Source organism: Oratosquilla oratoria, chromosome 15 (genome assembly GCF_046742065.1).
Source record: "Oratosquilla oratoria isolate Oo_2021 chromosome 15, ASM4674206v1, whole genome shotgun sequence".
NCBI lineage: Eukaryota > Metazoa > Arthropoda > Malacostraca > Stomatopoda > Squillidae > Oratosquilla > Oratosquilla oratoria.
Window position 1 is genome coordinate 3,840,226 of NC_134791.1, and position 20,529 is coordinate 3,860,754.

The 20,529-nt window shown below is 41.2% G+C and overlaps 1 protein-coding gene across 2 annotated transcripts in view; it reads left to right on the forward strand.

Annotated features, from left to right (window-relative positions):
* The window catches only part of Nup133 (nuclear pore complex protein Nup133), a 43,973-nt gene extending 34,491 nt beyond the window's left edge, over nucleotides 1-9,482 (forward strand). For both annotated transcript variants that reach the window (XM_076198463.1, XM_076198464.1), the window contains 8 exons: nucleotides 118-238; nucleotides 363-584; nucleotides 2,751-2,940; nucleotides 3,252-3,385; nucleotides 3,612-3,830; nucleotides 5,727-5,912; nucleotides 6,255-6,480; nucleotides 9,009-9,482. In XM_076198463.1, coding sequence (XP_076054578.1) covers nucleotides 118-238; nucleotides 363-584; nucleotides 2,751-2,940; nucleotides 3,252-3,385; nucleotides 3,612-3,830; nucleotides 5,727-5,912; nucleotides 6,255-6,480; nucleotides 9,009-9,145 — 1,435 coding nt within the window. In that variant the 3' untranslated portion in view covers nucleotides 9,146-9,482. The remainder of the gene's footprint in view (nucleotides 1-117; nucleotides 239-362; nucleotides 585-2,750; nucleotides 2,941-3,251; nucleotides 3,386-3,611; nucleotides 3,831-5,726; nucleotides 5,913-6,254; nucleotides 6,481-9,008) is intronic.
* The last annotated feature ends 11,047 nt before the right edge of the window (nucleotides 9,483-20,529 follow it).

The window sequence follows — 20,529 nt, forward strand, 5'->3', positions numbered from 1 at the left end:
TCTACTTTGCATAATTGAACACACAGACCTGTGTTCTTATTAGCATACATAGATATGTATATTTACATACAAATACTTGCGTACAGACAATAACTGGTGCTTCTGTTTCTCCGCCAGACATTCGTTGGCTGACAGCGGTGAAACTCCGTCAGGAAGTCTCACTCACTCAGATTTGTTCTACAGAAAAGTAACAAACGTCGAGATGATTGTTTGGGGTCTTCTTAAAGCTCAGGAAGATGTAGGTGATAAGTTTCCTTAAATGATGCATAATAACCAATGTGGCCTTAGTTAAGAAAACTGTGATAAAGAACCTGTTTATTTTTAAATGGAAATATTTTTATTATCTCTTATTTTCTTGTTAGATTTTGTCCGCCGATGTCGCACCTCGGGATGCCCCCAGCAGCATCTACTCCGTCAATGCTCTCCTCCTTATTTTGCTCCATGCTGCAAGTGAAGCCAAAACCCACGAAGCCGTTGGCACCAGTGCGACTGATCCTCCCGCAGAATACGTACCATGGACAGCCAGCACGGGTCCCAGAGGTCTTCGAACACTTATCGTCGAACAACACTCAACAACTGTCAAGGTCCTGAGTTTATCTTTTTGAAGGGGGGAGGGTTTACTGTAGAATGAGGCCGTGCGGATCGGCCAGTGTTGCTCTTGGGCTCAGTGTTGCCACTGTGATCAATGCCAGTTCCCACAAATGAGTGAGATTTTTTCCACAAAATTTCCCACAAGGAAATCTGGATTTCCACATTTTTTCCACAAAAAGGAGGAATTATTATATACACAAATAACTTCATTGCAACATATAATTTACTCACAAAACATCCCATGTGAGCAAATTTGTGGAAAATTCTCACAAAATGGCATCATTGTGGTGGCTAGATAGGATGAGTGGAGGATGGGTGTATGCCTTGATTGGCTACCCCCCTTATAATGGGGAAGAAGCCTTTTCCTATATAGATAGGCTCTCGGGCTCTGCTGTAGAAGTGCTTTGCCTTACTGCATTGCCTTTGACCCAGTGTAGCTGCGGACAGGGATGACTCTTTGTCTGCAAGGTTTTCAGATGTGGGGATAACAAATAGAATTTTGGATAGGTGTAGTGCGGGTGTATGCTTTGACGAAGCCTTCCCCCGTATAAGGGAGAATTGGCCTTTTGGTATATATTGTTATGCATATAATATACAGGAACACCTCACTATACAACTGAGTTGTGTGTCAGACGACATAACAATCACATGCACACATCGTAACACAGACAAAGCTGCAGAAATAATCCAGCCTTACCTTGACACACTCAACACATGGTTCATCACAAACAGACTCAAAATAGCTCCAACCAAATCTACAGCAACACTTCTCACCAACTGGACAAAAGAACACAAATACATACCTCATCTCTACATCAACAACACTCTTATACCACACACAAACACACCGAAAATTCTTGGTGTAACATACGATACATCCATGTCTTTCAAACAACACCTCACAAACATAAAAAACAAATGCACACCTAGACTTAACGCACTTAAATCAATCACTGGAACAACATTTGGACAAAACAAAGAAACTAATATAACAATATACAAACAATGCATACGCTCAGTGATGAATTATGCGAGTCCTGCATGGGCTCCTAATCTCAGTGAGACACACCACAACACCCTTCAAATCATACAAAACAAAGCCCTAAAAACAATTACAGGCTGCACAAATACATCACCTACAGACCATTTACACCATGAAACAAAAGTCCTCAAAGTCAAGGACCACCTCGACATGAGAGGCACACAAACACTTGCTGCAGCCACCACAAACACATCACACCCGCTACACTACATAGCAGAACACCCACACACACCAAGAAACATTAAAACTACACCCAAAGACCTTTATTACGCACAGATACTCTCTTCTCTTCCTCCACAACCACCAAATACCAGCCTCCGGAAACATATTCATAATCATATCACTCACCGCTCCATTAACACACTGAAAGACAACACACTGCTGCATGCCAGACCCCCTGATATCCACCCTTCTGAATCCTCTCTCCCACGAAAGGACAGAGTCCACTTGGCCAGACTGCGATGTGGTCACCACCCAGCACTTCTAAGCTACCAGAAGAGGCTGGACGACCGTGTTGTGAACAGCTGCCCAGGATGTAACACTTCACCCCATACCATACAACACATAATGGAAGACTGCATTATACACAATCATGCATGCAAACAACACAACATACACTCTATAAAGGATTTGTGGGAAAACCCAGTTTCGGCTGTGGCCTTCCTTGGGGAGACGGGACTGCTCGGACAGACAGTCTAGGGAACGACAACAACAACAACAACAACTGAGTTGTGTTCCCAGTTGACCAGTCACAATGCGAAAATTTGTATATGGAGGTGGGTTTTAATTGTAAATAATAGAGGGGTTGTGTTCACTGACCCTTTCAACCCCCTCCCCCCCTCAATTTTTGCCTCCTCGGGCTTTTACATATATGCACCCAACATTTGTTTTACCTACTTTATAGCACTCTGTCGTATAGTGAGGTATTCCAGGAGGTGCCAAGATAAGAGGGAGGGAGGAGGGTGGAGGGGGTGGAATATGTAGGGAATGGAACGGGTGAGAGTGGTTTCTATGGCTTTTTCTTTTTGGCTACCCCCCCATGTAAGGGGGAAAAAGCCTTTGGTATATGTATATATATATATATTTTATGAAATAATAGGTTGTTATTAATCTGTAGGTCGGTGTGGCACGTGCTGAGGATGGTTCTACCCGTGGAAAGCTGTATGGGCAACTGGTCGAACTGAGTGACATTGTTCTGACGGGTTACCAACCCCATCTCCAGTCCTTGGCTGTTCTAGATGTTGATTGGCATCAAAAGCTCCTTCAGGATTATGAACGAGACAGATATAATCTAATTCAACCCCTCGGTAAGCATGCGATTTGACTTAGCCATGTTGAGTATTGTAGTTATGTGTATATAAAAGGTTGATTGCTTTAAAGTCCCCATGTATTCAGTGGACAAGATGCAGAGATGACCCGTCATCCAGGAGGTGCCAAGATAAGAGGGAGGGAAGAAGGTAGAGGGGAGTGGAGTATGTAGGGGATGGAATGGGTGGGAGGGGTTTCTATGCCTTTGCCTTTTGGCTACCCCGTGTAAGGGGGAAAAAAACCTTTGGTATATGTATGTATATAGATGTTTCTGTTAATGGTTTTGTTAATTCTAAATGTTTTTTTACAGTTGCTGATGGCCAATATGACCAAGCGGTGGGATTGGCGGAGAAGTATTGTGACTTCAGAACTCTTGTGGAAGTGTGTGACAAAACAGATAACCAAGATAGGTTAAACAGATACATGAATCAGTTTGGATCTGAGGTGAGTTTGACACAATATTTGTGGACTTCAAGTTATATATATATATATATATAACTTTTTTTTTTCATGTGTATATGTACATATGTAGATAAATCCAAATTGGCACTAGATCCATAAATATACAGGCTAATTTTCTTCTTCATCTTCTAAAAAGGAGTTTGAGATGTGAAGATTTTGGTGTCCAAGTCCAAACACTAAAAAGTATTCTTTAAAAAATTTCCTTCAGGGGTTCCCCGACTTTGTTTTCCGATGGTACTTAGAAACTGGAAAACGAGGCAAACTCCTCAGTCACAGCGGAGGACGAGCCGGGGAACTGGCCAGGTTCCTGCAGGATTACACCTCGCTGTCGTGGCTGCATCACCTGCAACAGAGGGACTTCACAAAGGCACATGGCACGCTCAAACAGCTCGCATACGAGGAATCGAATTACCTGAGCAGGAAGAAGGTAATGCCGTCAGGAATGGATTTTGGCCGTTATTGTTGTTGGGTCATCCATGGTGTCAGTGAGTTTTGACACGAATGAGGTGATGGGATATGGTTTAACACAGTGGTTCCCAACTGGTGTGCCGCAACACCAAAGGATGCCGTGAGATCAACTGAGGGTGCCACCAAAATTCAGGGCAAAAATTACTCTCACAGTTATATTTTTGTATTGTCATCCATTTTTGTTCACTAAAGCAGCATCAGTGTAAAGATGAGTATTTTCATATTATCCAGGGACGAAATTTTGTTACGCTGATGTTGAATCAACAAAATACTGACAAACTAGAATTTAGATTTTCTAATAAGGGTGCTGGGGACTTCTGAAAGGCTGGGCAAGGGGGCCTCAAGCCAGAAAAGGTTGTGAACCTCTGGTATAACATCACAAATTCCCCTTTATTGGAAGGCTAGGACGGTGCCCCTCAGAGAGGACTTTGTAGCATGGAATTTAATGAACCATGCCCTTGGTTAAACTTTGCCAGTGGCAGGACTTGAACCACCATCCCCTCGACCTTTGCTGCAAGTAAAGATGCCCTAACCTGCTCAGCCAGCGAGTGAGGTAGATCAAAGAGTAATGAGATGGTTTGGATATATTGGAATAAGGAGTAAGGACATTGTTAGGAAAAAGTGTGAAGAAAAGTAGATGATGGAAATTGAAAGGAAGACCAAGAATGCAGTGAATGGATGGGGGTGAAGGGGACTTTTTGTGCGAGAGGAATGTCTGTCAAGCGGGGAAGAGAGTGTACAAGTTAGGAGTGAAGGGAGAATGGATGTAAATGGACAGTAAAATGACACAGTCAGAAGAGATGATCTTGTCAGTTCTGTAAATTATTTTGAGTGAATGAGGAAGCGGGGATGGTAAACCAGTTCTGTCTTCTGGGTCCTGATGTGGAAATACTCGCTTACTACAGGACATTGTTACTTGTGGCGAAGGTCGAGACAATGATGATTTGAACCCTGCTCACCCTGGTGAGTTGGATCAAGGGCATGGTTCATTACTGATAAGGGGGAAGAAGCCAATTGGTATATAATACAGTCAGACCTCACCCAACACAAATATTAGGTTCCTTAGCCCATTGTGCAGGATGAATTTCGTGTTGGGCAAATAACAAATCTTATTGGAAAAAATAGGTTAGGTTCCCAGACCCTCTCCAGACATTGGGCTCACAAAATGACCGGGTGGACTATTCAGATCATGCTATCGTGAATCATGGTCGTGTTTGGCAAACACTGGGATATTTTACCTGTTTGTGTAAATGTGAAATTTCATGTACACTGAAGTCGTGTTGTTGGGCGAGGTTTAACAGTATATTGTATGTAGTATCTTCATGTCTTGCGACACTGCTTCTGACCAAGGGCCGTAGGCGAGATACAGGGATGACCCGTCATCCAGGAGGAGCCAAGATAAGAGGGAGGGAAGGGAGTGGAGTATGTGGGGATGGAATGGGTGGAAGTGGTTTTTATGCCTTTGTCCTTTGGCTACCTCCCTTGTAAGGGGGGAAAAAGCCTTTGCTGTATTTATGTATTTACCTAGTTGTATTTTACGGGGAAGAGAGCTATGCTCGTAGTGACCCGCTTTTGTATCTTTCAGCATCCAGTTTGATTTTAAATTCTGGTATAGTTTTTGCACTCACTGTTTCTTCATTCAGTTTGTTCGAGATATAATAATGATAATAATCATTGGCTTATTGGGTATAGCAGCATTTCTGCTGAAAATATACATCCTACAAGATTATAACAATATAAAACTATGACAGTGAAAAGATGTTGTTACAAGCATTCAAAAAACAGTAATCTGTGTGTATCTTCATGTATTGACCTATTCATTCCAATTTTCTGATTCTCTTTTGTTTCATACCAGACACTCCTGAGTCTCAGCAAATTGTGCGGCTTGGCAAGCGGAGCGATTGGGGACGAGTTGGAAACGGAAATGAGTCAGGAGGAAGATCTGATTCTCTTCCAGGAACAGCTTCCCGAGAGCGTCCTCTCTGCGCATTCCCTCGATGCCGACACAATGCGTGTCCTCACGCCTACTCAGTTAATCCATGTGAGTTGAATGACAGTTTTAAAGTTTTGGAATCTTTTTGATAGATTATTTTTATTTTATTCTATTTTATTTATTATTATTATTATTATTTTTTTTTTTTATCTATTTTATTTATTTATTTTATCTTATTTATTTATTTATTTATTTATTTATTTATTATTATTATTTTTTTTTTCATAATGTTTCACTCGTGCTCATGTAGAAATTTGGTATCATGTTTACGATATGTATTTACTATTTTTCTCAGTGTTTATGAATTAAACACATTCCAGCTATATTTGTATTATAATAGATTGTAGTCTCGTAATGTATTTTATCTATTTCTTTACCCATTTTCTTTAGATGTACACTGGAGAAGAGAACTTGTATGCTAACGAGTTTGATTTCAAGAAAGCTTTAGATCTCCTGGCATATGTTCCTAGTCTCGAAGAAGCTCAGCAACTCAAGAAAGACATTTGGGTCAGAGCCGTTCGACGTAACAGTTGGTCAGATTTGGACGTTGATAACCCAATTGATGCCATCAGCGATACCCTTCTCTTTAAGACGATTGAATTGGCATTTACACAAGGTAAGGGTTTAGGTGTCGGGCTAGTAATAGAATTTGTTGTACAGATTTGTTCAAAAGGGAGGTAATGGTTTATATGGTGTCCAGGGAGATTATTACCGTATTTACCAGGTAAGGCACCTGGGTTGGATGGATGCCATGCAGAATGTCTGAAAAAAAGTAGGTATAGTTGTGGTGGACTGGCTGGTGAGGTTATTTAATGTTTGTTTAAGAGAGGGTAGAGTGCCGGAGGGCTGGAGGAGTGCCTGTATAGTTCCACTTTACAAGGGAAAAGGGGACAAGTGTGAGTGTAGTAGTTTCAGAGGAATCAGTTTGTTAAGTGTAGTTGGGAAAACTTATGGGAGGGTTTTGATTGAGAGGATTATTGGTTGGTTAACAATAAGGTGGAGTAAAACGCTGCACGTCAAAAGTTAATATATATTGTACGTGAAAAGTACAATCTACGTCTTCACACTCTTTCACCACAGTCAAGAAAAATGACCTGAAATGCACCCTACGAGAGCTCACGCTGTTCACTGCCTGCGTGACTGATCCAAAAACAGTTGCTAAATCTAATTTATACAATTATTTTAATTATTCACTCGCACACAGAAATTTTACATTCATACACTTTCAGTTACATGACAACTTCAAATTTGATAGTAATAAGGATCTATATCCCATTCACTCAACTTTCGCATTACAAATAATTTGATAATTACTTAAGATGTACCAATGGCAATTATGGACGTTCTCGAAGATTCACGCTGTGGCACCCATGTACAAACACACATACGGAATTCTAACTACGCATTTACTAAATGTACATGTAGCATAATGCTAGCAACTTAGAGTACAATAGGATTAGGAGAGGAACAGAGGGAGTACTTGGTGAGGAACAGTGTGGGTTTAGGACTGGTATGAGTTGCATAAACCAGATTTTTGTGGTAAGACAGATATACGAGACAGTTTTAGGAAAAGGTAAGGATATTTCTTGGGCTTTTATGGATTTGTAAAAGGCTTATGAGAAGGTAGACAGCAAGGCATTGTGGGAGGTATTGCAAATATATAGGATAGGAGGAAAGCTGTTATAAGTAGTCAAGAGTTTTTACGAGAATAGTAGAGCTTGTGTTAGAATCAGAAATGGAGAGAGTGAGTGATTTGAGGTAAAGGTGAGACTTGGCCAAGGATGTGTTATGTCACCTTGACTGCTCAATTTATACATGGATGAGGTGGTGCGTAACGGGTCTGGGATTGGAGATGGTTAAAGAAAATGGAGAAAAGTGGGAGATAAGCCAGCTGTTGTTTGTGGACGACACCGCTTGTAGCAGAATCAGAGGAGGGATTGAGGAAGTTAGTGACAGTTTGGGAAAGTGTGAAAGAAGGAAGTTGAAGATAAATGTGGGTAAAAGGTGATGAGATGTACAAGGGGAGAAAGTGGCAGCAGACTGGAAGTGAGTATTAAGGGAGAGAGACTGGAGGAAGTGGATAGTTTTAGATACTTGGGTGCGAATGTGGCAGGAAAGGGAGGAGTGGAGGTGGAGTTAGAATGTAGATTGAGAGAAGCAAGTAAATGCCATGGGGGATTGAAAAGTGTAATGAGAAATAGACATTTAGGAATGGATGATAAGAGGAGATTGTATGAAGGAATGATTGTGCCCACAGCACTGTATGGGGCAGAAACATGGCCCATAAGAGAGGAAGTGAAGCGGAGTTTCAATGTATTTAAGATGAAGTGTCTGAGAAGTATGATATGAATTATTAGGCTGGATAGACTTAGAAACGAGAAGGTGAGGATGAGAACGGTCGTGTAAAAGGAATTGGGCGATAGGGTTGATGAAAGAGTATTGGGATGGTTTGGAACCATGGAAAAAATGAGTGAAGAAAGATTAGTAAAAGAGGTGTGGAAGGCAGAGGTGGATGGAGTGTTCTTGAGGGGATGACCAAGGATGAGATGGATGGATGGGGCAAAAGAGGCATTGGGAAAGAGGGGGATGTCTGTTGAGGAAGGAAGGGAAAAGACAGAAAATAGGGGTGAGTGGAGAATGGTTGTGTATGGATGATGCTGTGATGCATGGAAGGGTGTGGGTGGAGGATGGGGGTCTGAGGGAATATGTGTGAATTATATTTTGATGCAGCCCAAAGGGATTTCTCCCTGTCTTCTCTTTTTCTGCATGAGGGGACAGAGAGGGGAGGTCACCAATTAAATGAAGCAGCCTTGCTGTGGATGTGCTGTGTCTTGCTGCATTGCTTCTGACCCAGGGCAGTGGGCAAGATGCAGGGATGACCTGTCATCCAGGAGGAGCCAAGAAAAGAGGGAGGGAGGGGTGGTGAATGGGAGTGGAGTATGTGGAGATGGAATGGGAGGGAGTAGATTTATGCCTTTTGACTTTGGCTGCCTCCCTTGTAAGGGGGGAAAAAGGCCCTTGTTATATGTATGTATGACTTTATCTATCTCCCTTGTAAGGGGGAGAAAGCCCTTGTTATATGTGAATATATTATTTATTTATTTTATTTTTTATTTATTTTTATTATTATTTTTTTTTATACAGGAAGTGATATTCAGGAATTGCTCTTACCTGTCAATGAATTCCTTGAGTGTGATGAACTGTCAGACCTCACAGACGACAGCAGTTTCAAGTTTTTGGTGATGGCCGGTTACGAAAAACTACAACAGTATGTTGGATAGCAGAACAAAGGAGAAACCAAAGTAATAGATGCGTTTATATAGTCAATTATGCACTGCATATTCAAGACTGCGGTACTTTTTCAACAACCCAGAGAAGACCTTCAGTGTTGGTAAGTTTCACTGCCAAAGAAGCAGGGAGAAGACCTTGAGTGTTGGTAAGTTTCACTGCCAAAGGAGCAGAAGATTTGTTTTTAGATCCTCTCCTTTTTTCTATATTCCAAGATGGCCAATCTAGAAAGAAAGAAGTAGAGAAGTTGTGGGCCTACGTTTGTGTCAACTTTTTGTAATTTTTTTTTCTCGTGATTTTTAATTTTTCCAATAAAATTTATGTATTTTTTCTTTTGTTTTGATGTCATAAGTGATGTAAAAGAGTATCGACACAGAAGGGGCCTGGCCACAGATTCAGGTTGCCCTAGACCAATCTACCTCACAGAGGACATAGAACACCCAATACCACGACACCTCACACTCACAATCCTGAGACACAAATGCAATATCTCTTCTCTAAATTACCTCTGGTCCTCCCCAGAGGCTGTTGCCAGTTACCTGAAGATTGTGGGTATTATGCACGAGAGACTGAGGGAAACGGATTGATTGATCAAAAGTGCTGTAGCTGTTCAAGTGAGGTGTGTTGATGTGGATATTGGTCAGTTCTCAAAATACAAAAACAAAGATTATTCTTTGTATTTCTATCTTTCTACATACCAAACCCCCCTCCCCAACACACACACACACACACACACACACACACACACACACACACACAAACAAATTGGACAAAACAATAGTGTGTGCAAAAACCATACACGAATTTAAGAGCAAACTAGACACTGCAAGATACAAAGGCAGGACACCATGAGCATAGCTCCCCTTCCCATAAAGTACAACTAGGTAAATACACACACACATACCGACATCCTTCCCTCTGAATCCTCTCTCTCTTGAGAGGACAAAGTCCATCTGGCCAGGCTGCGGCACATCACCGTCCAGCCCTTCTAAATTACCAGAGGTGGATGGATGAGTGCATCACAGATATCTGTCCAGGATGTAACATCCCACCCCAAACTATACAACACATTATGGAAGACTGCATTGTACACAATTACACATGCCAACAGGACAACATACACCCCACAAGGGATTAATGTGAAAGTCCCAATCCAACCATTGTATTCCTCTGGGAGGACTTTTTGGCTAGACAGCCTAGGGAATGTTGTCGTCGTCATCCATTTTATAAAGGACATAGCCAGCCAAGGCATGCACCCATTTCTACCCATTCTGATCCCATCCAACACCCATTGTTTCCCCCTCATCTTAGATTTGGTTTGAATGTACAGTATTTATTGATAGATCTTATGCCTTTGTTCTTTTGGCTACCTCCCTTGTAAGGGGGAAAGCCTTTGGTATAGGTGTGTATTTATTGATAGACACACAACTAGGAGAACCAGGTATTTGAGTGTTGTATTTGTTCATAACAGTTCAGCTGTAATGCATTCTTTGTGTTAATACATACACACATGACCAAATCTCTTGAAGGTAAGTAATCTGTTCAACATATAACTCAGTCATGAGTGCACAGAAACATAACAACAAAATTCCATCACCTGGTAAAAGGTAGTTGAACCATCACTGCCATTTTCTGAGTAGAAAATCACACATTTAGGCTCTGTAAAATCACACTCTCTCTCTTGCTTGTCATCAGATCTCGTCATTGTTCTTGATTCCATCCAGAGGAATTGTCACTTGATCTCCAAGATCTTTTTCAATCAACTTTGACTATTTGTCCTCCACTTTTTCACAGAAGGAGAGCCAACAACCAATGACTGCTTCTCCCCTTTTCCAAAAACATAAAAACAATCCCAAACTAATACAACATAGAAATGTTTACCTGAAGGCTGCAAATCTTGCAAGAGAGAGGCTGTGGTTTTCAGTCAGTTAAACTCAAGGCTCTAGAGGAACTGTCCTTTGCTGTGTTGCTTTTAATTCAATCAGTGAGACGGAAAACAGGGTGGCCCTTCATTCCTAAAGTACTAATATGAAGTTGAATTGGTTTTATTTGTTTATAATGTGGGGGAGAAATCCCTTCGCAGCCCAAAGTTATTTCTCCCCTGGGAAGGGGTGTGTGTTTTGATTTGGCTTCCCCTACATAAGGGGGGAAAAAGGACCTTTGGTATGCATGTATGAATGATTGCAGACATGTGCTTTAATTCATTCCTCCCTTAAAAGATGAAAAAGCATTTTGTGGATATACAGTGGACAAGATGCAGGGATGACCTGACATCCAAGAGGTGCCAAGATAAGAGTGAGGGAAGAAGGTAGAGGGGAGTGGAATATGTAGGGGATGGAATGGGTGGGAGTGGTTTTTATGCCTTTGTTTTCTGGCTACTTCCCGTGTAAGGGGGAAGAAAGCCTTTGGTATATGAACTGTATGTATTGTACATATTACCATTATAGTATATTATGTTCATTTGAAAGTTCTACAAGGAAAACCTGTGGTAACAGATGAATTTATATTGATTGTTTAATTGATAGATTCAAGTCCAATGGTCACTAAACTAAATTACTTTGGAATTTGAGTGGGAAAGAAAGGGATGTGATGATAGGATAATAACACCATCACTAATTTCCCAAGATTTGTTGGTGTGTTTACATCCTCACACCATCAGCCCAGGACCGCTCTTCAGGTAGAGAGATGTATCCTTGGGTTGAGGGATATACCCCAGATTAAAACTCAAAGTGTCCTTTTGAGTATATTAGCCAGAGGATACAATTGTGAGAGTGACCATTTGCAAGTACTGTCATGGTCAGAATGCCAGTCTTTGGACCTGCCTGGATGTCCCAGGTCAAAATGCTGACCTGGCATTTCTAATATCATAGGTGCCAGGTTTCTATCTATATCTGCTTATTATACATTACATCATTGCCTCAGCCATGGCTGAGGTTTACATATTATTAATAAAAGTGTGTAGTTGTGTTGGGTATTCAACCACTCACATATAGGCTACACACTTTCATTTGAAATGTAGTGGGTTGGTAGGTAATTGGTGATATCAAGCGTCTACCCTGATTGTCTTTGTATCATGGGATTATAACATGACAGGATCCTTTCCTGTACATGTACACAGAAAGGTATGACCATCTTGCATGGGTGTGTAGTATTATATGTGAGGATACAGAGACTTGCAAGGCAGAAGTCTGATTATACATAATATATGCCAAAATGCTTCTTGCCCTTAAAAGTGGGGTGGGCCAACTAAGATAGACAAACCACTTGTATTATTTATGTACCAAAAGGTCTCTTCCCCCTTATAAGCGAGGTAGCCAGTCAAGGTATACATTCCCTAGACCTATTTGTTTCCCTAGTAAACATCTATTTCCCTAGGGGTGAAGTTCATCCCTGTTTCCAGCCCACTGCCTGGGTCAGAAGCAATGCAGCAAGACACAGCACCACCACAGCAGGGTCAGACAGCCAAAGCTAGTTTACTTCCCACAGCTTTGTTTCCATGGCAACCCACCAACCTTATCCACTTCAGACTTTATGGGACAGACAAGAACTCCCTTCAAGCGAAATTCACAACATCCATGTCCTCTCCCTTCCCTGCTTGACAGGCAATCCCCATGTGTTAGTTATGAAAAAATAGTCATATCACTTAATCATGCTATCAGATCGTTATTACTGTATATATTTACACCCAGTAAATAAGGGTGAACTTGAGACTGCAAGGGACCATAAGGCCTACACCAGGCAGTTCCATGTCCATTATCTCGTGTCATTCCCATCCATAAAGTTGTCTAATTTTTGCTCAAACCATCCAATAGTTTCAGCATTCACTACATGGTTACTAAGTCTATTTCCTTCTTAAATCTAAGTTTGTCCAATTTAAATCCATTACCGCGAAGCCTGCCCTGTCGTCTTAATATGATGACCTTGTCTGTATCACCCTTGTGGGAGACCTTTATTCGCTTGAACACATCTATCAGATCACCCCGCACGCTGTGTCCTTTTAGTGTAAGTTAAGGTGCCTGCACGGTAAATTTCTGAACTCGTGTATTATTTTGGTTATCTCGCTATCATGTTCATTGCTTTTGCTCCTTCGTTTGAGTAGAAGTGACTTCGGTTGCAATATATATATATATAATTTCCAGATGTCAGATTTAATGCGTCATAATGAAAAGCTGAAATGACGAACGTAAAGAAGTTTTAAACCTAGAATACGAATGTTAGGCGCATTGTTAGATGTTCTTACGGAAGTCTAGAATATTGTAACCAAAGTCGTTTCTACCCAAACGAAGTAACAAAAGAAATGAGCATGCTTAGTGTGCCGTCGTGAAAATAATAGGCGAGTGAAATTAATCACGAAATGGAAACGACTCAAACTATAAAAGAAGTGAAGAAAGTCTTATGACTAATTAAAATAGAATAGATAAACAAAGAAAGATAAAAGATAAGCTCAGTTTTAAAAAAAAAACATCAAATGAGGAAAAATTGAACGCGGTCGACCAGACAGTCTAGAAAACGACAAATGCACGCATGTAAGGCTACAGTGTTCAAGTAGACAAAGCAAACGTGTACATGTGCACATTAGACGCGTTCATGCGTGTGTACATACGGACAGACGCGCGCACACACGTTAATTCAATTATCTGAATTCGAGCTTTGCACATGACTGAAAATGTGTATGTCACAGCATTGTCCATAGATCGGGGTATATAAGAATTCTCAATTTGAAGGGTAATAGATGTCGGTCACGAGTCCAACACGTGATCAAAGACCTTGGTGAATCACGCACATACACGCGCGGGCTGGCGTACCTTGAGAAAGCCTACAGGGAGACTTAAAATAAAGTTTATGTCTGAGGCCATAAATAGCAGATGGGGGTTCGACGCCACCAGATGTAGCGGCGTGGCGGGAAACGGGACCAAAGTATGGCGACTTCTCATGACGCCAAATTTAATTTGGTTAACTCGTTCCACCAAATTCCCATCGGTTAGGTTAGCAACATTTGGTTTAGTGGGGGGATGATTTCTGAAGAAATGCACGGGGAAAACAAAATGAAAGAGTGGGGAAATGTATTTTGAAGTAATTGCAAACCTTGAGGATCAAATAAACATCAACCTTTTGCCATAGAGCGGGTTTCCTTCAGCTGAATAAAATCGGCTTACAGCAGCCAGAATAAAGATTCTCGGGGTCCCCATATTGATCCCAGTTATTATTATTATAATGATAATTGTTGTATTTATTAATTATATTTTCATGTAACCTTATGTGGCAGCATTTCCTGCGGTTAATATACATTTATCATGATAATGTTATCCTGCAACCGTCATCATCGGTGTACGTTTTGGTTTATTTGTTAATTTCATTGTGTTTTATTGCAATAGCTTCACATTCATTCCCGTGAAAATAGATTTAACTAAAATATATCGAGAGATTAAAGATTCACGCCTATGTTCGTCTAATACTGAATAAAATAAAATAATTTAAAAATCTATGCGCTTAAATTCGACACGAATTAAATAGCATAGTGATACTCGGATCTTGTGTCTGTCATGGATGTCGTCAGGCGATTTTATTAGCGAGATAAAACAGCGACAAAGGGTTCAAGATGGCGTCTCAGGGGAGGGAAATTCTCCCCCGCTGTGCTCTAAGAAAGGAACCCCTTTTCTCCAGCTGTCTGGGAGACGCCACTCGCTCCCATATATATATATATATATGTATATATATATATATATATATATATATATATATATATATATATATATATATATATATATATATACATATATATAATGTGTGTGTGTGGTAGTGTACAAGACAAGACATACGAAATACAGATAAACCCACCCAAAAATATATGTAAATAGATTTGATAGAACAATAAGCAAATAAAATAAACACAAAAATGTGATTAAACATAATCCATCAGATAAGTGATTAGACATGATATTAACAATACAAATAAAAGATATATATATATATATATATATATATATATATAATGTGTGTGTGTGGTAGTGTACAAGACAAGACATACGAAATACAGATAAACCCACTCAAAAATATATGTAAGTAGATTTGATAGAATAATAAACAAATAAAATAAACACAAAAATGTGATTAAACATAATCCATCAGATAAGTGATTAGACATGATATTAACAATACAAATAAACAGATAAGATTAAAAATCAAGACTTAGAGACTATGAGCACGCCCGCTAAAAAAAAAAAAAAAAATGGACATGCAATGCGCAACTGCTCCGTGTATTGATTGAACACAAATTCTCGTTAGCACAACCTTAATATATTCCCCCCTTCTACCCCCTTCCCAGACCCCCCCTAACCCCGCCTCCAATGATTTTTGGTACCCGCTACACGCGTTGTGTATGTGTGTGTATGCTTGGGGCGTAGAGGGAGGGAATAATAGCGTGAGGATGAAATCAATACTACACTCGGCTCGGTCAAGGACATTGGATACGTCTTGTCGACGTCATCACATAAATATGAGGGCGGCTGTCTCTATGCGTATGTGTGTGTGTGTGTGTGTATACGGTTTTGTTTGGGCCTGTGAGTGTGCATGGTAATGTTTGTATGGAGCGAGTTTGATTTTTTTTTTATTATATTGTATTTGTTTTGTATTAATTCATTTACTTATATATAAAGATGGATCGGGAATCGACCTGGGAGCTTCCCGGGGACGGGGTAGAATAGTTATTTTTCACAGCTATTGTCGATGTATTGAATAATTTTGGCAATTTTTATTATTACTATAATTCAGTATCTTGTATGTACGAGTATAACGCCAAGCAATATCATTAAGTTGAAAATATATATATATACGATTTCGCTACGATTATATTTTAGATATTCTGGCAAACAGCGGCCGATTTTAAAGCTGAGGACAATTACGTGAGGAAAATGTCTTAGAAAATGCAGCAACAACCAACTTTACCTTATGCAAGGAGAAAATAGGGCTGATATTTGTTAGTCACAAAATTTCAAACGTTTGTGATGGACAACATACGGCCTTATGTGTAGAGGGAATAAGGATGATAATTAAAATCAGGAAATTTCAGACCCTGAAGATCGTCCCACGTTCACAGTGCGGATCCACATTTGCACAAAAAAATAACCACAAAGGTTTGTTGACCGATTGATCAGTTTCATATGTTAGAAAAATATCAATATTGAAATGTGGTTATAGCAAGTCTACATCATAGCAAAGCAATATTTTCATGAGCTGCCGCATATCTAGACAAATCATTATGTAGTTACAAGTATGTAAATAGTAGCCTACAACTGTGATCGTGTTGGAATGTGTCACCTAATAATGATTTTATCGGAAATGCATGGTGAAGGAATTTATTCTCTACGAAGTTGCGATCATTACATTTGAGAAGTTAATATTAGAATACGATTTATTTCTATGAAAGCCTGACTATTAATGGAAACGTATAATATTCTTCATATCATTTTAATGTTGCAACTAATGCCTGAAGCATTTCGTATTGAGGCCTACGATTGGTTGACGGAGAGGGGCGACAAGAACCTTTTCACCAATAGTAACGCTCCTGGCGATATGACGTCATAGAGCGGGAAGGTGGAGATGATGAAGATTTAACATCGGTAAGATCTGGTTTTTACTTTCTCGGCTTATTTATCAAATTTCTTATTCAACAGTTGTTGTATTCACTAACATTAAGCTTCTTTTCTATATTTTCTTCAAATTTAAATTGCTGGATTGAGGTCCCACTCGACATCGTCCCCGAGGTCCCACTCGACGTCGTTCGAGGCACCACTCGAAATCGTTCTCGATGTACCACTCGATATTGTCCTCGATGTCACACACGAGATCGCCCCTGAGGTACCACTCGAAATCGTCCTCGATGTCGCACTCGACATCGTCCCCTAGGTCCCACTCGATATTGTCCACGAGGTCCCTCTCGATATCGTCCCGAGTTCCCACTCGACATCGTCCCCGAGGTCCCACTCGACATCGTCCCTGAGGTCCCACACGACATCGTCCCTGAGGTCCTACTCGACATCGATGCACCACTCGAAATCGTCCTCGATGTACCACTCGATAATGTCCTCGATTTCACACTCGAGATCGTCCCTGAGGTACCACTCGAAATCGTCCTCGATGTCACATTCGAGGTCGTCCGCGATGTCACACTCGATATTGTCCCTGAGGTCCCTCTCGATATCGTCCCGAGGTCCCTCTCGACATCGTCCCCGAGGTCCCATTCGACATCGTCTCCGAGGTCCCACTCGACATCGTCCCCGAGGTCCCTCTCGACATCGTCCCCGAGGTCCCACTCGACATCGTCCCTGAGGTCCCACTCGACATCGTCCCTGAGGTCCCACTCGACATCGTCCCTGAGGTCCCTCTCGATATCGTCCTCGATGTACCACTCGATAATGTCCTCGATTTCACACTCGAGATCGTCCCTGAGGTACCACTCGAAATCGTCCTCGATGTCACATTCGAGGTCGTCCGCGATGTCACACTCGATATTGTCCCTGAGGTCCCTCTCGATATCGTCCCGAGGTCCCTCTCGACATCGTCCCCGAGGTCCCATTCGACATCGTCTCCGAGGTCCCACTCGACATCGTCCCCGAGGTCCCTCTCGACATCGTCCCCGAGGTCCCACTCGACATCGTCCCTGAGGTCCCACTCGACATCGTCCCTGAGGTCCCTCTCGATATCGTCCCCGAGGTCCCACTCGACATCGTCCTCGAGGTCCCACTCGACATCGTCCCCGAAGTCCCACTCGACATCGTCCCCGAGGTCCCACTCGACATCGTCCCCGAGGTCCCACTCGACATCGTCCCCGAGGTCCCACTCGACATCGTCCCCGAGGTCCCACTCGACATCGTCCCCGAGGTCCCACTCGACATCGTCCCCGAGGTCCCACTCAACATCGTCCCCGAGGTCCCACTTGACATCGTCCGATGCACCACTCGAAAACGTCCTCGATGTACCACTCGATATTGTCCCCAATGTTATACTCGAGATCGTCCCTGAGGTCCCACTCGATATTGTCCTTGAGGGCCCTCTCGATATCATCCCTGAGGCCCCACTCGAGACCGTCGTCGATGACACACTCGAGATCCCACTCGAGATCGTCTCTGAGGTCCCACTCGATATCGTCTTCGATGTTCTCGAAGGTCGTCTTCGAGGTCCTTAAATACTGTCACTGCGTGGGTCTTGATAGTCGCCCATCATACTCATAGTATAACACTAAGGATCGGCACTTTGAGGACCAGCTTAAACTCGAGGATATACTCGTACTCGAGTGAACAGAGAGTCAGAGGCTGCGCAGTGGTCGTGGAGGAGCACCCAACGCCGCAGTCCGAGGACGTCCTCCAAAGGGCACTTCGTCAACCTGCTGTAGAAGGTGGTGGGTGAGATAGAGAATTTTGCAGGAGTAACGTGGCAGAGGTTTTCGTCCAACAGGGGACTCCTAATGGCAGATTGATTGATTGATTTGATCAAAGGTTGGATATGCATCATATGCTCCGCACAAAATATTGTTGAAATTATTCCAATCTAACCTTATTTTGGACTACAAATTTTTATATATTTTGTTTTGCCTATATAAAAGATAAAGAATAAATATAATTCGTCATCAAGATGAAATTAAAAGACTTTTCATCAGCCATTGACTGAGCGCAAGGTGACCGTCGTTGTCATGGCAACATATGTAAACAATAGGATGTAAACAAAAGGCTGAGCCCACTCGTTCATGATAAAAATCCCTCATATTTTTTTTTACCAAATGCTCTTTGTCAAATGCAGCATCTGTAGGATATAAGGTGCACAAGAACTTGTCTGTCTAGCTGTACAGGGTTTGTACAAAGGCCGCGGATAAAGGATATATGTTATATATGTAGATAAAGGATATATGTTATTATTCTGTATTTTAGCATTTGTTTTTTCTTTTTTTGTTTAGTATATCTACCACGTTGGAATATCCTGTTCACAAGATCGTACTTTACTTTCTCTAGTGCGGTTATACACTTGGAAACTAGTAACCAATTCTTTTTCTAGTGTATTTATAGTGTGTAGACGTAGTATCACCCATAGTACCCACTCCGTATGGGGTATTGGCTATATATTTTATGCAACTGATATATATGTATATATAAATGCTAATAAGAACACGGGTTCGTGTGTTCACTTATGCAAAGTAGACCACTTAGAAAAAAGTAACTAACGAAGCAGAGCGCTTTCGTATATTGCATCTTCAGTGCAAAAAGTACTTATTGCACTGGATGTAATATACGAAAGCGCTCTGCTTCGTTAGTTTATTTTTTCCAAGTGGTCTACTTTGCATGTGTGAATATGTATATATATATATATATATATATATATATATATATATATATATATGTACATATATATGTATATATATATATTATATATATATAACATATATATATATATATATATACACAATTTTTTCGGGGGGGAGGGGGGAATCCCCAGATATACAGGAAGGATGAGTGTCTCTGATCCGTAGGGGTGCTACTGAAGTTGACAAAGGGACTAATCAATGATGGCAGCAGCTGGACGTAGCTGGTTCGATCCGGTGCCAGCTGGGGACCAGCCAGATGGTCCAATTCATCCACAGTTAAACGTTGTTATACGGACTTACACCAGGAGACGCTGAGCTGCGACCGAAGCTGCCACCCTTACCCTGGGTGTGATGCGAGACCAAAACTTGCCCTCCCCTCTTCCCTATCAGGAGGCTATAACGGTGCCCCTTACATAGGACTTCGCCGCGTGGAATTGAATGAACCGTGCCCTTGGTCCAACTCGCTGGGGTCCAAGGGCACAGTTCACTCGATTCCACGCCACAAAGTCCTCCTGATAGGGGGAGTTTTTCACAAATCATTAATCCTAGATTTAGTCCACGTTAGTTAACCTCTTTCGAAGTGGTGTATGATTTTGTTTGTTTGTTTAATCTAGTCAGTTGTCGACCTTATCCTTGACGTAAGGGTCAAAATTGACTGTTTTGTGCAAAAGGAGAACATACAAAGAACAAGATTACAGAAAATTATGTCACTATTTTAGGGCTTAATTACTTTAATAATATTTGTCCTAATTAAACAGAGTTAATATTAATATTTATCCAGGTTCTGATCGATTTAAGAGGATAGAAATAATCTGGACAATTACGATTTATGAAACTTTATTTCTAAGAAACATAGTTAATTATGAATATAAAAATAATTATGAAATATCAAATACTATAAAATTGGAAAATGTCAACTAGGGAGGAAATGAGAAACGGAGAATATTGCAAAGGATTACAAAGAGGAGCAGACCGACTGGAGACCTTTTGGTCCATAACTAGGTCGGATGAAAAAATATATAT